The 16,866-nt window shown below is 34.1% G+C and overlaps 1 protein-coding gene across 1 annotated transcript; it reads right to left on the bottom strand.

The window, feature by feature from the left end:
* Positions 1 to 10,710: 10,710 nt before the first annotated feature.
* Positions 10,711 to 15,625, bottom strand: LOC121320256 (ALX homeobox protein 1-like). The gene is made up of 4 exons (XM_041258507.1): positions 15,319 to 15,625; positions 13,409 to 13,716; positions 12,516 to 12,644; positions 10,711 to 11,081 (listed from the first exon to the last, which is right to left on the bottom strand). Exons 1-4 carry the CDS (start codon positions 15,536 to 15,538, stop codon positions 10,761 to 10,763), a joined length of 978 nt encoding a protein of 325 aa, XP_041114441.1. The 5' UTR covers positions 15,539 to 15,625; the 3' UTR covers positions 10,711 to 10,760.
* Between the last annotated feature and the right edge of the window lie 1,241 nt (positions 15,626 to 16,866).

Raw genomic sequence — 16,866 nt, 5'->3', positions numbered from 1 at the left:
CAGAGTTATGCAGAGAACTGGAAACTGACTTCTTTAGAGCAGACTCAGATTTTATTGCCATCTGTAACAGCTGAAGGAAACCATAGCACAGAGCATTGCCTTTCACTTAATATTTCATGCAAATTACTAGGTAGGCAGCAGCATCTTAAGGCCATGCTGCCTTAATAGTGGGTCTGAGCTACAGGTTGTTTTATATATCTTAGATACCAAACACATTGTTTTGAGTTGGGTCATGTTTGCTATTTCTGGTCTCCTATGGTTGAGAGAGAATGAACAAGCTCAATAACAAAGTGTTGTGGGTTGTGACTGTCAATCTAGTAGGGCTAGCCCAGCAGCCAAAAGTAGGGGATTTTTAGAACTGGCAGCCTGTGCCTATTGTTATCTTAGTACAACTTCCTTCTTGTGCATCTATTGCTTTCTTGGCATGGAGAACGTATTGACCATGCTGGCTGACAACCTGAAACCATTGTCTTTGGAGAATTATTTGAAGAATATTCAGCTATTACCACATTATTATCAGGTTGTATGAAAATTGACTATTTGTATTTTGTATGAGGAGGGAAACAAAATGCTATAGATGTAGGGACGTTTTTTCTATATGACAGTTATGTTAATATCCTGCCACTGCTTAACCAGGTTTTTTCGTCATTGAGGTGAAACGGTCCTGTGGATAAACATTATGGAAACTGAACCTACAAGAAGTATTTAGTGTATTGTAACCCTCATGTTCTTGTTCTATCTTCATGCTGAAAAAATGTGATAAGACAACAAACTAAAACTTAATTTTCTACTCCACTAAAGAACCTTTTAAAAAGCAAAGACTGTTGACTGCACTTTTAATATTATAAAATGTATTTTCCATTTCACAAACCGTTTAGAAGCTTTCGTTTAACCACTTTAGACAAACAGTAAAATAAACATAGTGCTGTTCCATTGCATGTATTTAATCATTTATTTATTTATTTATTTATTTATTTTATTTATTTATTTTAACCAGGACATAATAATTATATATATATATATATATATATATATATATATATATATATATATATATATATATATATATATATATATATATATGTCTTTAAAAACTGGTATGAGCTCCATTCCCAGTAGAATTCCAATTACCAGATGTGTGGCAGCTGCTGTTCAGTTTTTGCTAGGTTTACAGACGGCCCTGGTTTCAATACCTTATGTTTTCACAGGGGATAGAACGTCAAGGAGATGCATACTAACAAGGGTAAAAAAAAAAAAAAAAGTGGATTGAAAGCAATGCCACTGTCCCCTCTGAAGAAGAGACAGCCTGCTGTAAGCCCAGCAGCTCATCTGATTAAGAAGGAGGTGCCAAAATATGTGTTGGAGTCTTGGCTCAGCATGTCTAGTCACTTTGCAGGTTTGACCACATCTACAGACCAGCTATTGGTAACACAACATAAGCAAGAAGATGGTCCTTTTAATTGGCTTCAGGATAAGGTGTAGAGGTCACCAAGGGGGTCTGAAATCTCATCTTAAAATTCACTACAGGTTACAGCTTGGGGGGTTCAGTCTAGGCCCTCTTGAAAGGCAGATTAAAATATAAACAATTTTTAATTAAAGCAGGATACTCTACCTTGAGTTCAGACTTACAAACTGAAGCCTTAGCCTAGAAAAGTTGCAATTGCAGAACTAGTAAGAAGGCACCTTCTACTATGATAAGATGGACTGTTAAGAATTTGCACAAGCTCTTCGCTAGTATAACATATGTTATGGTCAGCATGATTGTTGCTTTTTAACAACAGTGCATTGCATTAACCTTCATAGCACCTGATGATTGAAGCTATTTTTAAAATATGTATCCACACAAGTTACTGTTACATCTTCAACAGCTTCACTTTTAGTGAAAAGACAATGATAGCAGTCTTGACATCCACTGGCAAAAATGTGGGCAAATTACTTGGCACAGAACACACACATGTGGAACTAATGCTAATTATATTCGATACATGAAATGTACTAACGTTTATTTGATCTATCAAAATTATTAAGTTATATACCTGATGTATAGGTACACATTGCTTTCATTTATGATTTATTTTCAAATATGTACAAAGCACAAGAAATTAAGTAGGCCTGCAATTTGAGACCAAGTGGTCATTATTACTGGTATCCTAAATTCTAAATGATTTTTTGTAAGTTTTGAGTAGCATATTTTTAGAAAACCATATTTATAACACATTAAAGTCTCAAACTGTAGCTTGGCATAAATGTTTTAGGTAATCAGACCAAATCTTTTTAAAAAAGTAATAAAGTGCTATAAAAACGATAATATAAAAAATAAATCAGACACATGGTGCAATGCAGGTCTATGAGACGAGATGTGCATGTCTAGACTACATTACATACAGTGTCTGGCTTGCTTACTCTGCACTTTTTTTTTTACCTATTCAGAACAACATTTTAAAATGTGAAGTGATTTACATTATAGGGTAAACTGGAAAGATCTTGTTTTGATTTGTCTGATTTGGCTAATCAGTTGAAGGATGTAAACAGTGTGCAGTTTGATATCAGGTGATTCATTATTCTAATATGCATTCTGTAAACTACCTCCTCTTTGATATGTTTTTTTTTTTTTTTTTTTATTTTAGTGGCAAGAATACTGTAATCGTGGGATGTGGTACAGAAGAAACTGAACTGATTGATTCATTATTTCTTGACCTAGTGTGCCAAAAACCCAACAAGGGACAGAGTCATTTCTGATCTGTTGTTCACAAACAACCAGAACATGCTATGTAATATAGAAGTGGGTGAAGCCATATCAAAATGATGGAGGAAAAAATAACACTTGCCTTGGAAAAATACCCAGAGCTTTATGACAAAGATCATCACAATTATAAAGATACAGATTTGAAAGGTAATATATGGAGTCCATATGGAAGGCACTGGTTAAGCCTGGTATGTGTGATTTACTGCCATGTATGTTGCAATACTGTCAGAGAAGGCACACATATTTACTATATCATGTTGACAAATATGTACCAGTCTTGACCATAGTTTTGTCATTAACATTTTTTTTTTTTTATAGTGTATTGATTTGGCAGTTTCTATCGCATCACCTCTGTGTTTCTAGTATGTATGGTCATGTTGCTGTGAAAGTGTGTTGTCGCCCATTGAAAAATCACATCTCGTCTGGTGTGTGGTGGCCTTAACTTTGAAGGGATGAGACAGGAACTGAGATAAATAGACTGGGCAGGGGATTTGGAAGGTATGACAGTTGAAGTTTAATGGAACAGATTTAAAGTTATAATGCAGGACATGTAGAACAAGTATACAAATAAAATGAAAAAGACCAGGATTAACAAGCAATCATCAAGATGGTAAACAGAGCAATACAAAATAAACTTGAAAAAAAAAGAAGGCTGTATATCACAAAGGAAAGAAGGAACAGCAAAAATTGGGAAGACTATAGGAGTATGTTTAAATAGGTACAAATGGATGTTTGAAACACCTAAAGAGATTTTGAAAGATATATTGCCTGGGATGCAAATCAAAATCCAAAAAGAGTTCAGCATCACTGAAGCAGAGGTAATAAATAAGCTATAGGAGCTAAAAAACATATAACAAACCACCAGGCCCAGATGAGATGTATCCAACGATGCTTAAGGAAACAAGGGTAGAAATATCTAGACCACTCGTTACTGTCATGAATAGTTTTTATTGAAACAGGTGAGGTCCCTGAAGACTGAAAGCTGGCAAAATAGTGCCATTATTTAAAAAGGGAGACAAGACAGACCCAGGTAATTATATACCTATTAGTTGGCAGTGCTTAAGATATAATTGACCTTAACTTTCAAAAAGCCTTTGAGAAAGTCCCACATGAAAGACTAATACTTAAATTAAAATCAGCAGGAATACAGAGGAGGACATGTAATTGGGTACAGAACTGATCAGAAAAACTGGCCAAAAAGCATGGAATACAGGACTAGAGTTGTTATGCTAGGATTACACCATTCCCTAGTTAGACCCTACCTTTACTACAAAAAAAGGCATCCTTTTACTTGAGAAGGTACAGAAAAGGGCAGCTAGGCTGATCACAGGAACTAATGACATGAGCTCTGAGGAAAAGTTTAAATAATTACATTTAATCAGCCCAAAAATAAGAAGGGAAAGAGGGGAGTTGATTGAAGTCTCTCAAATCATAAATAGAATATATAAAATTAACCCAAGAGACTACTTTAAATTCACCAGAGAGAAGAACAAGAGGGCATACATGGAAGCTGAGTAAAAGTAAGTTTAGAACAGAAGGTAGGAAGAATGTTTTTCCACAGTTATAAGTGCATGGAATAGCATACCAGATGACCTAATAGGATCTAAAACAATGAGAACATTTAAAAAAGCTGGTTTCTGTGCTTTTAACTAAGACCCCCCCCCCCTCCCTCCTCTTACTGAAGAATGGTGTGTAACAAGGGTTGTACCCTTGACTTGACACAATCAGAACAGATGTTTTGACAGCTAGTCATGTCAAAGGAAGCCAGAGCAACAGTGACAGTTACAATATTCAATTTTGTAGTGCAACATTACATTATTTTAAATTGTATTACAAACATTAGTCAGGCCAAAAACAAATGTTTCATTTAGTGGGCATGAACTTTTTTTTCCCCAAAAACATCTGCAAGTTTTGCAGTTATATCTTAATTTGTGTGTTTCTTTTAGACATAATTGTATGTTATTGTTTGATCACGCTCAGCAAGCACAAACATCATTATCACAGCAGGAGCCATCTTGATTTGCATATTCATGATAGAGGTGTTTGTATCTGCTAATGTGTTAAACGCCACCCACTATAGTACAAATGATGTAAAATATCCATACTCCACACTGATAAATGGTAACTAAAAGTGTGTTTGAGCCCTGCACCTGATGCCACTAACTCTAAAACTCTAGTTACTATCTATACTGCATTTGCGATACAATTCTGACCTATTTCCAAAGCAGAGGTTTAGATGATATCTTCCTAAATGTGTAATAACAATACTGGTAACATAATTTATGCTTTTTTTAATTAAAAATAGTATTTGTAATTATTCATTACATTATTATAAATGAAGAAGCTCCTGATGCTTTGAGCGCACACTGCAGCATGGCTATTTATCATACACATGTAAGCTTTCATAAAGTGAGTGCAATATATCTAGATGGCCATCACTTGCCCTCTGGGTACTCCCTCTCACTCTAAAGCAGTTTGATTTTCCATAGATCCTATAGAGATTAAGGACCTTTTACAACTTGCACAAGTGAAAAAAACTTGTCTATGTGGCCACAGCAGATGAGATCCATCAATAGGAGAATGGATTTGACCTGGAGAGGGTATCCAAAACAATTAATAAATTAACTCCTCTGGGGGAGTTTGCTATTGAAGTGGAACTGAGTTTGAGGTACCTAATGTGTGTGTGTGGCTGGCAACCGTATAATAACCTGAGGTATCTTTAAAGGATGCTTTTCCCTGGAAGTTATTTCTGGCTGTTTGTATTCAGTTATAATTGTCTCTCATCATCTTTTCGGGATACAGGGAGTATAACTTTGTCTCTATATGTGGAGTTTTTTGTTTGTTTTTTTTTTTTTTTTTTTTTTTCAAAATTAAAGATGTATTAAAACGAAATTAAATTCAGCCAAGATAGATTATTTTGTTTTGTATACCTGTTTTGAAAAGTGTCACCCCTGACCTTTTTAGAAAAAAAAGTGCCATAGTCACTTGAAAGTTCACAATGCAGACTGAACCCTGGTATAACATCTTATGGAAAGATGACACCTCCAAGAACAGTGTCCTCCTACATCATGCTGGGGTGTTTGTGTTTTCGACCACAGGGGTGCTCCCACTGTGCCTCCCACACCATTTCACAATCTAAGGTGTTATGGCTGCAGACAAACTCCACAATAATGTCCTCGCCAAGTTTATTAAATACAGGATTTCAGATCACCAACCAATTGTATCATCTTGCGTTCCACAAGATTTCTTTCCATTTGATGATTTTATGAACTATTGATAATTGAGACCCAAAGATATCAACTCTTAATTTTAGGAAATGTAATAGACAATGAAAAACAATGTACATCCTTGTTTTTGATATGCAGTATGATTGGCCCTGCTGGGGCTAGGATTTATATTTTTGACTGTCTTCTGTAGTCCACTATAATTTGCGTTGTCTTTCTCTACTGTTGTTGAACCCTGACAGTCACTAAAAGATGTACCAAATATGACCAAGGCACAATTTTGGTGCAATGTGGGAAATCTACACTGGATACATGCTCTAATGGAAACATTAAGTCTCAGAATGCAATTGGTATAGAATCTATTTTAAAAACATGTCATATTTTTTTTTTAAATGTTTTAATTGACACAAGCTTTTTCTTCAAGCATAAAACTAATGTGGACATGATATTTTAATCAGCTAGGTCCCATCACTCAGGCATATACCCTCTGAACCACAAGCTCTATAGCTTGGGCACATGATCTATGGGGTCAAAGGCCATCATCCTTCTATTACTTCACATAGGCCATTAGAGAGAGAAGTATAGACATGGTTGTACATCAGGCGTGTTGATTTGTTTAAAAACTCTTTTAAAAGCTTCAAGTGCTTTTCTCGCCAAAAAGGAAGTCATGAGATTTTTTTACAGAATGAATGATGTCCTGTGGAAAGATTTTTATTGGTTTCACTGGGTCAAGGCAGTGAAAAGCATTTAAAATCCAATAAATGCCAAATTGCAGAAACATTGTAAAAAGGGAATGCGAAGCACAATTGCTGGCGATTACTAAATAATACCAGAAACAACAATTGTGCAAACGTGACTTTGAGGCTTGACATTTAGCAATCTTTTCCATTTAGAAACGCTTTAGTTTCATTACTCATGTTTGCATTTGCACCATTAGAAACAATCTTTGCACTCTGCATTGTCAGCATTTACACCAGTAATGGTGTGCTAATATTGGTGTTTTCAAGGGAAGTGTTAAGGAGGACATGGGTGCTCAGTGTTTTTATACTAAGAGATGCACACTTAAGTGATACACAATAAACTTTTTTTTTTTTTTTTTTTTTTTATGTTGGTACTTATTTTAGTACTTTGGTTTTTTAAATTCAGGTGCCAACCCCTTCTTCATTCTAATGTATCTGCAGAGGCTTACCACCTGCGGCTGCGGGTGGTTATAGATAGCATACTCTCTATCATAATGGGTGTGGTTACTGTCCAAATAACTGTGAAGAGACTGGACAGAGTGTGTGTCTGCTTGACGTATACTTGTTTCTTGAGTTGTTTGTTATAGGTTTTACTGGCCAACCTCTATCATGAGACACACATATCTGGTAAAAGCAATATATGAGAACCCCTGAATGTTGATGATATTGTAATATCAGTAAAGACATATCTAGGTCTAAAGCAACACATTTGTTTTGGTAAAGAATAAAAATAACAGCATATCCATTTGTTGTACTATTTTATTAAAGTTGAAGTATTCATTATGAACATTGCCCTGTCCTTATCACTTGAACCACTGTTTAGAAATTTTGAACTCTTCAAAGAACTCATTGAGCTACAAAATACCTAACACAGATATTTGAGCATGAACTTCCCATTTAGTGCATGCTTTAAATACCAGTACAATGAAATCTACTGTCAGGTATTGAAGGTGTCAGTTTATACCAAACTGGTAGACTGAAGTGGACTGTGTTAATCAAGTCAGGGAAATGCAACAGTCCTATTGAAATCCTTAGGCAAAATGTGCACAAAAAAAAAAAAAAACTTATATGGTCGCCTAGAAGATCTATGTTGAGGAAGGTACCAACCAAGGAACAAATTAGATATTGCAAGAAAGTATAAATAAGCTACAGTAAATCACTATCATTTAAACTGAGTCAGTGCTGAAATACAGTGGCTTGCAAAAGTATTGACCCCCCCTTGGCATTTTTCCTATTTTGTTGCCTTACAACCTGGAATTTAAATTGATTTTTATTTGGATTTCATGTAATGGACATACACAAAATAGTCCAAATTGGTGAAGGGAAATGAAAAAAATAACTTGTTTCAAAAAATTCTAAAAAAAAAAAATAACGGAAAAGTGATGCGTGCATATGTATTTACCGCCTTTGCTAATAAGCCTCTAAATAAGATCTGGTGCAACCAATTACCTTCAGAAGTCACATAATTAGTTAAATAAAGTCCACATGTGTGCAATCTAAGTGTCACATGATCTATCACATGATCTCAGTATATATACACCTGTTCTGAAAGGCTCCAGAGTCTGCAACACCACTAAGCAAGGGGCACCACCAAGCAAGCAGCACCATGAAGACCAAAGAGCTCTCCAAACAGGTCAGGGACAAAGTTGTGGAGAAGTACAGATCAGGGTTGGGTTATAAAAAATATCAGAAACTTTGAACATCCCACGGAGCACCATTAAAGCCATTATTAAAAAATGGAAAGAATATGGCACCACAACAAAGAGATTGGAGTATCTGTCCATAGGACCACTTTAAGCCATACACTCCACAGAGCTGGGCTTTACGGAAGAGTGGCCAGAAAAAAGCCATTGCTTAAAGAAAAAAAATAAGCAATCACATTTGGTGTTCGCCAAAAGGCATGTGGGAGACTCCCCAAACATATGGAAGAAGGTAATCTGGTCAGATGAGACTAAAATTGAGCTTTTTGGCCATCAAGGAAAACGCTATGTCTGGCACAAACCCAACACCTCTCATCACCCCGAGAACACCATCCCCACAGTGAAGCATGGTGGTGGCAGCATCATGCTGTGGGGATGTTTTTCATTGGCAGGGACTTGGAAACTGGTCAGAATTGAAGGAATGATGGATGGCACTAAATACAGGGAAAATCTTGAGGGAAACCTGTCAGTCTTCCAGAGATTTGAGACTGGGACGGAGGTTCACCTTCCAGAAGGACAATGACCCTAAGCATACTGCTAAAGCAACACTCGAGTGGTTTAAGGGGAAACATTTAAATGTCTTGGAATGGCCTAGTCAAAGCCCAGACCTCAATCCAATTGAGAATCTGTGGTATGACTTAAAGATTGCTGTACACCAGCGGAACCCATCCAAATTGAAGGAGCTGGAGCAGTTTTGCCTTGAAGAATGGACAAAAATCCCAGTGGCTAGATGTGCCAAGCTTATAGATACATACCCCAAGAGACTTGCAGCTGTAATTGCTGCAAAAGGTGGCTCTACAGGTATTGACTTTGGGGGGGTGAATACTTATGCACGCTCAAGTTTTCTGTTTTTTTGTCTTTTATTTCTTGTTTGTTTCACAATAAAAAATATTTTGCATCTTCAAAGTGGTAGGCATGTTGTGTAAATCAAATGAAACAAACCCCCAAAAAATCAATTTTAATTCCAGGTAATAAAATAGGAAAAATGCCAAGGGGGGTCAATACTTTCGCAAGCCACTGTATGTAAGACCTTGTATTCATACAGTTGCAGGTCTCAAAATATTAACAGTGGTTTACATTCAACATTTCCTCATAATACTGACTGTGTGCACACGTTTTGTTGTGAAGAATAAACTATACTGCTAATTATGTAGTGTTTCTATGGCTTTACCACATTTTGCTACAGGAATAACAGCTAACCCTTAACAAATTATTGTATATCTGGTGTTTAAGGCTATACTAACAGAGAGCACATGTATACGAAGAAGCTTTACAATAGATGGAGTGCATGTGTTCATTTGTGGTTTGGTAGCTTAAGTATGCAGGATTTCTGTTTTTCCATTTCTATTTCCAGTGGAAATTGTTCAGGTTGCCCAGATATACAACAGACCTCTAAATTAACACATTACTTTTTAGGGAGTGCTCTAATTTTGTTAACCCTTCCTATTATCCTACTGACATCTCTAGGTAGAAACCCTGTGTATTTTTTTTTTTTTATTTTAAAGATGGAAATATTGTGTATTATTATATTCTATACAATCCAATGTAACTAATGGTGATGACATAAATGCAACTAAAACATTTGTGGGTAAATTAATGTTTGTGATATATGTGCAGGATGAAAACATATAAATGACTGAATGCAGACTGTATTATAGTTTTTTTTTATTATTATTTATTTAAAAAAAAAAAATACTTACTGTTATTTTTTGTGCTAAAACATTGTAGAAATTGGCAAAGAATGCACACAACCAGAAATGGAATGCTATTGGGGGGGGGGGGGGGGGGGGGTTGCTACAAGGCACACATAACTAGTTACACAAGTACTGAACTTAAAGAACCCGTATTTAGATCCCATTAAAGCGCAGTTGACCCTACCAAAATGTATTTGTATTTGGTTATTTATTACCACTAAGATCTGAGCTTGGTACAGAACCTTATGACCTTGTTTGGTGTATTATATTGATCAACAAGTATAAAAACAATGCCTTTATCATAGGAACATTGGTGGTCTTGGATTCCTATCAGAACCTGCATAGGGTAGCCATTGAAATAATCCAAAAGGACTTTGTTTAATCTGATGTTGCTTGTTGGTTACCTTCTGGCATCTTCTCTGAAACATGACATAACATTGTATAGCTTTTAAAAAGGAACATTTGACAACCCCCCCCCCCCCCCCCCCCACACACACAAAGAAATAAGTTTGTTGTTGATGTCCTTGATATGTTTTCATTGTATAATCCACAATACAGTAAGGAAATCAATTGCCTTGTAAAATTGTGGAGTGAACATTATCACATTATTATTATTATTATTATTATTATTATTATTATTATTATTATTATTATTATTACATAGCCCATGAAATGTTAGCACTGTGCTCCTTTGCTTTCATTCGAAGAACAGCAATGCTAGATGACCTCCGCTCAAACTCAGGTTTTGTTTCAAAAGCATGTCCATTTGGGGTTGCCGAGAGTAAGGAGTCAGTGAAGAAGTTATTGAGAGAGACGTGGCTAAACTGGTTTTGCTGGCTGGTGAAACCAACGTATCCATGATCACTTCGTGGTGAATGAGGGTATGACGTCATGCACGGGGAGGTGTCGCGTGGGATCATGCATGAAGAAACCACTGAACCACTTGAAGGAGGCGCAGTCCACAAATTGTTCTGAATCATAAGATAAAAAAAAATTCTATATATATATATATATATATATATATATATATATATATATATATATATATATATATATATATATATATATATATATATATATACTATTAAAATAGTACATAATTTGTATCAGAAATATATGCATTGAATGTTGCGAATGCTCTGGTTTACATTCTAAATATCTTTGCTTCTTTGTGCGTTTTATGAGTTATAAATATGGAGGTCAAAAGTATATTAAATCCCAGTGCCATGGAATCATGCATTCCAATTGCACTAAATCATAAGAGGTTCCCTGTGGATTATCTCATCTTTTTGTTAACGATTGCTAAATTCTGATATTTGGTGCAGAGCCAGGTCTAGCTATTTAACTACAGTGATTTGGTATCATCATCTCAGAATGAACCACAAAAGAAGAGCAATCCTATGAAAAAGCATTGACATAATTACCAAGTTTAACAGCATAGCCTTCCTAACATGTAAAACTATATAAGGTACCAAATGGGAAGAACACATAAAATGTAGCAATAGCTTAGTAAGTTGTATAATTTATTGCACTTAAAAGACCATTGCAAAAGTGAAGAAAAAATGTAATGCATTTTTGTTTTCTAAACAAATGAGCATTTGGCAGCATGATTCCAATGACTGTGTAGCAATACTGACTGTGTGGCATTTTAAATTTAAAAAAAGAAAAGAGAAACCTTACATGATGTCTCGTTTGCAGTAACGGCCTGTGATCTGCAGATAAACCCTACTTCAGACCTAAATATTGTTTTCTGATAGTGTACATTGATACCTAAATTGCAGTTTAACTCATTTCTTGCCCCACACAATAACAGATACCATTACTATGCTGAACACCAGCCACATAACAGGACATGGTATGGTAAAGATTGATCTTTACACCAAATCAAACGAGTCAATCTCCTTCAGAAGCCAATATTACTCAATTTCTATGATTACTCTGAATCTGCATTCTGAATCTGCACCTCACTGTAAAAAATACCGTATTTTTACGGTAAATGTAACTTAATAAAACTGTCCTATTTGTAAATTAATTCTACTGTATATTTCCATATTATTAAAAGGTAGGCCTACATTATTTTCTTAACGTAGTTTACACTAATATTGAACAGCTTTTACCATAGTTTAAAAAACAAAACAAAAAAACATGGCAATATATTAAGAGCCATCTACCGTAAATAAAATACGGTATTATTATTATTATTATTATTATTATTATTATTATTATTATTATTATTATTATTATTATTATTATTATTATTTTACAGTGCAAAATATATTATAATGTCGTTTAATATAATTTAAAATAGGCCTACATTGTAATAGCATAATTATTTTGCCAAGGTCAAAATGTTTATAGTAAAGGGTGTTTTTGTTGTATACAAATCGTAACTGTAAATGAATAATAGTTACCTGTGAATAACTGTCTGTCCTCGGCAAAACTGATATATCATATGAAGCCGCAAAGTGACTTTTTGCCTGCTGGATCTGGCCATAGCGTTCTCTTTTCCTCCACTTGGCTCTTCTGTTTTGAAACCAGACCTAAAGCATCACAAGATAGTTACTTGTCGATTTGTTTATTTCACACATTAATATTTGCGTTAGGCTATAACACGAAGTTATGAGCATTATTTGAATTCCTGTGCAATGCATAAATACGCACAGCCGCATAGATGCGAATTATACGTCAATGGCTTTCAGTTATTTTATTTAATTGCTGCTATCCCATACCGCATCTGACTGAAATGTGTAATTCCTGTTCAATTTCTAAAATGCCTTTTTTTTTTTACTGTACACCCCATGTGTAACTAAAACATCTGTGCAAGTTTATGTGCACGTTTCTGTTTCGTCTTTTGTATTTGTATTACTATTGCTATTTTACTTCTAGTAGCATGCTCTGGAAAAAGCCATGTAATTCAAAAGTATTCAAATCAGTTCATTCTTCAATGGACGTTGAAGGTTATGAGATCGGCAACTGTTAACATCATGCAAAAGATTCCTTCAGAAAATGTTAACGCCCACCAGAATGTTTAGCATTGCACCGAACAGGGCTAATATGAAAACAAGGAAAGTGTGGTCCAGAATTTCGATTCACAGTAAATTGTGGGAAGAACCGTTTTTTTATTATCCAGGTTTGCCGGTTTATTAATAAAGCATTAATAGTCTAAATGTTTTTATTTTATTATTTTATTTTTTTAATGTGAAGTTTACCCATATCCAAACATTACTGATATCTATGCATCAGTCCATTTAACAAACACGTGAAGTTACAGTACAATTTTAGCAGTTATGCAACTCTAGTTTACCTGCACTCTAGCTTCGGTAAGTTCTGTCCTCATCGCTAACTGCTCCCTCACGTACACGTCTGGATAATGGGTTTTCTGAAACACTTTCTCCAATTCTTCCAGCTGTATACTGGTGAATGTTGTCCTGTGTCTCCTCTTCTTGCTGCTGGACACGTTGCTGTCACAATTTTCACTTATGTCTTGCAGGTCTACTTTGCCTTGTCCTCCTGGCGTTGCTGGTGACACTTTCAAGCTGCAACAATTGTCCATGGACTTGCTGAGTTCTGTGTGGACACTGTTCCCGTCTGAATTAGTAACTCTATAACTTGCTGCAGAGACAGAAATTAAATAAATAAAATAAAACCATATATATATAATATATATATATATATATATATATATATATATATATATATATATATATATATATATATATATATATATATATAGTGTTACAAGTTATAATAAAAACTTAATTTTTCGTAAAAAGCTTGTATTAAAACTAGACATTTAATTAATTTACAACATGACTGTAGCGTTTTCTAGATGAACGCCATAATATTGTATTACAGTATTCAAAGTTAGATCTAAAATGCCACGGTGTTAAAAACATGTTTTTCGTTAAGTAGGCCTATATATAATAGTATATATATATATATATATATATATATATATATATATATATATATATGTGTGTGTGTGTGTGTGTGTGTGTGTGTGTGTGTGTGTGTGTGTGTGTGTGTGTGTGAACACTGATTATTATAACTGTTTATATTATACTTGTGAACACAAAAAATTTTTTTCATTTTAATTTTTAAAGTCAAAAGTTTAAAAGCACTAGGCCTAAACTATTGCTTAGACCACTTCTTCAGTAAAATACGAAGTGAACGGTAACTAAATAAAACAATTTTTCAGGCGAGTTATAAACAAACATGACGTCAAATAAAGCCTTTTAATTGTGTCTCTAAGTAACCGAATAAACCATTCGTTTGTAATTAAACTTTTAGACAGAAAAATAACATTAGAGAAAAGTTTGATGAAATTGAAAATTAAGTTTACAAATAAACATATAAATTAGCTCAACTGTTTGTTTCCTGTCCCTTCCATGCAACAAAGCGGGAGTATCTATACTGTTTACACAATAACCTACATTAACTGTTTCAGTGAAAAGTCATTAAGTTTATATGCAAAATGCAAACAAGCCATTAATGCAGACGATTATTTATTACACTGTTCAACTATTAAATACTTTAAGCCTCATGTCATTGCTGTATGTACATGCCGAAATATATTATTGAATGCTTAATGATATAATAATGTTAATTATTTAATAATAACGTAATCAATTTACTTAAATAATAAACTTGTATATTTTAACAATATTAACAAATACAATAGCATTATCGTTTGCATTTTTATTGTAAATGTGCTACGTAATTATGAGGTATTGATTTCCAGAAACAAAATAATAAATCTTTTGTTTTGATAACATCTTGACTTGTTTGTATTGAATGTTATATGTTCTGTCAGTTTAAATACTACTAATGCTTAAAAAGCAGACATTCAATAAATCTGTAAAGCTATAGTTGATGATTGGCTTTTATTTGTTGCACTTGTAAAAAAAAAACAAAAAAAAAACAAAAAAAAAACAACTTTACCAATACTTACCAATACTTTATGTGGTATAAAACATTAATCAGATTTTTAGTTTTTTGTTTTACTAAACTTTTGTAATTAACATAATAATACATCATAGTATTACAACATAAGTATTTTAGTGCATTAATTGTTTTATTAGTATTTCGTTTTATGGTGAAATGTATTTATGCATTTTTGATGAATCGTTATATATTGCATACAAAATATTAAACATGGATAACAAAAAAAGTTAGATAAACTACAAATACAGTAAATATAAATGCCTAACTCACAGTTTTGTTCCTCACATGGTGATGCTCGTTCCAGTCTTCCTTGATGATCATTACTTTGAAGATTATAGGCCTGCACGCATTTGGGTGAAGTCTTGTTATAAAAGGGTACACTGTCTAAACTTTCCATAACGTGCTCCAAAGTGCCTCCTGAACCCATATAGAAATAACCGCTTTTAACTGGCTGGCTTTTTATGGAAAATTTCTCATTCAGAAACTCCATAATCAGCTACAGCTTAACCAGAGCTCTCGCCTTGTAACAGAAAATAAATCTTGTTTTGTTGCAGACTGCGGTATTTAGCCAGCTGATCTCTTCTTTAAGCCTGTCAATTTCCCTTGTCTCAAAGTATCCCGAGGCTTCTTTTTTATATCTTGAAGCCCAGCGGGTCCCCCAAAGTAGCCTCCCAATTCCTAATTAATATTGAGCAGCCGAAACTCCTCCCAAACCAAATACAACTTAAAGTGATAGTAAAACTGACTTAAATAAATGTGATCTATTAAATCGACTTTCATTTCCAACACGTGTTTTGAAGTGCGGTGTACAATGTGTGAGGATTTGTGAATATTAATACGTTGACTCATTTCTGGAGGATTTTTAGAAAGTGAAAAGCTAACTGACACACATACTTTTACACTCATTAATATAACATAAAACATTACATGACACATGCTATCAAATTAAGGTAAATATAATAGTAGTCTGCATTTTGTTTAGAAATTTTAGGGACCATTTCAGTAAAAGTAAGCACCTGCATATTCCAGTTTTTATTTTGTGACTTTTAGAAACATCTTTTTATTAGGCTACATCTATTCATTTGAGAAAATATGTATTTTAATAATCTGTCATGTAAATCAAATAGAAGCCTACTTTTTCATTTATTTTGGTCAAAATGTACAATGGGTAAATACATTTTAAAGCAACCAATTCAGAGTGATATTAGCTTCTCTTTGGATTTAAAGGCAAGATAAAGCTGCTCTAAAAATATGATCACATTCTCTATATGTCTAAACACTGTTTAGATGATTGAATGCCCTAGGACTTTGAAAGCAGCGTTTTAAGAGTTGATAAAATAGATAATGCTTTATTGGGTCTTGGCATGTTTATTTTCAAAAGGTGTTATAAAATGTATTTTCTTATTTTAAAGGCAGATTGTTACTTAAATAATTAATGTTTTAGAAAGATGTTGTGATCCCGATCAACAAAGACTTTTAGTTACTTATTTCTTTATGTTTTTGTCTTTAAAGGCCTACCATTTAAATGGGTCTCTCCCAAGACTTTACATCACATATTTATTTTCCAAACATTTACTTCAGTGTCGGTCCTGGTTATAAAATTAATATATGCAATTATAAACCTTTTTCCCTGTTTGTAAAATATTTACATTTAGGGTATAGCGTTAACTCAGCAAAATGACCTGACAGGGAAATAAACATTAGCAATTATATTATTAAAAACACACGTGGAATCAGGTTATGGGCAAAGACTTAGCCTACACTTTACAGTAGTGATAGTTAAAAAGTGGACATATCACCTAAAATGACTGACAATAT

Source organism: Polyodon spathula, chromosome 8 (genome assembly GCF_017654505.1).
Source record: "Polyodon spathula isolate WHYD16114869_AA chromosome 8, ASM1765450v1, whole genome shotgun sequence".
Lineage (NCBI taxonomy): Eukaryota > Metazoa > Chordata > Actinopteri > Acipenseriformes > Polyodontidae > Polyodon > Polyodon spathula.
Note: the sequence above shows the minus strand (reverse complement) of the source record. Positions and strands in the feature narration are given on the sequence as shown.

What these genes read in the sequence shown, in the direction of transcription:
- LOC121320256 (XM_041258507.1), bottom strand. Translation starts at nt 15,538, where the DNA reads ATGGAGTTTCTGAATGAGAAATTTTCCATAAAAAGCCAGCCAGTTAAA. An exon ending in ACCATGTGAGGAACAAAACT is followed by an intron (nt 13,717 to 15,318) that starts GTGAGTTAGGCA and finishes CTGTCTCTGCAG; the next exon opens with CAAGTTATAGAGTTACTAAT. An exon ending in GGACAGACAGTTATTCACAG is followed by an intron (nt 11,082 to 12,515) that starts GTAACTATTATT and finishes TTTTATCTTATG; the next exon opens with ATTCAGAACAATTTGTGGAC.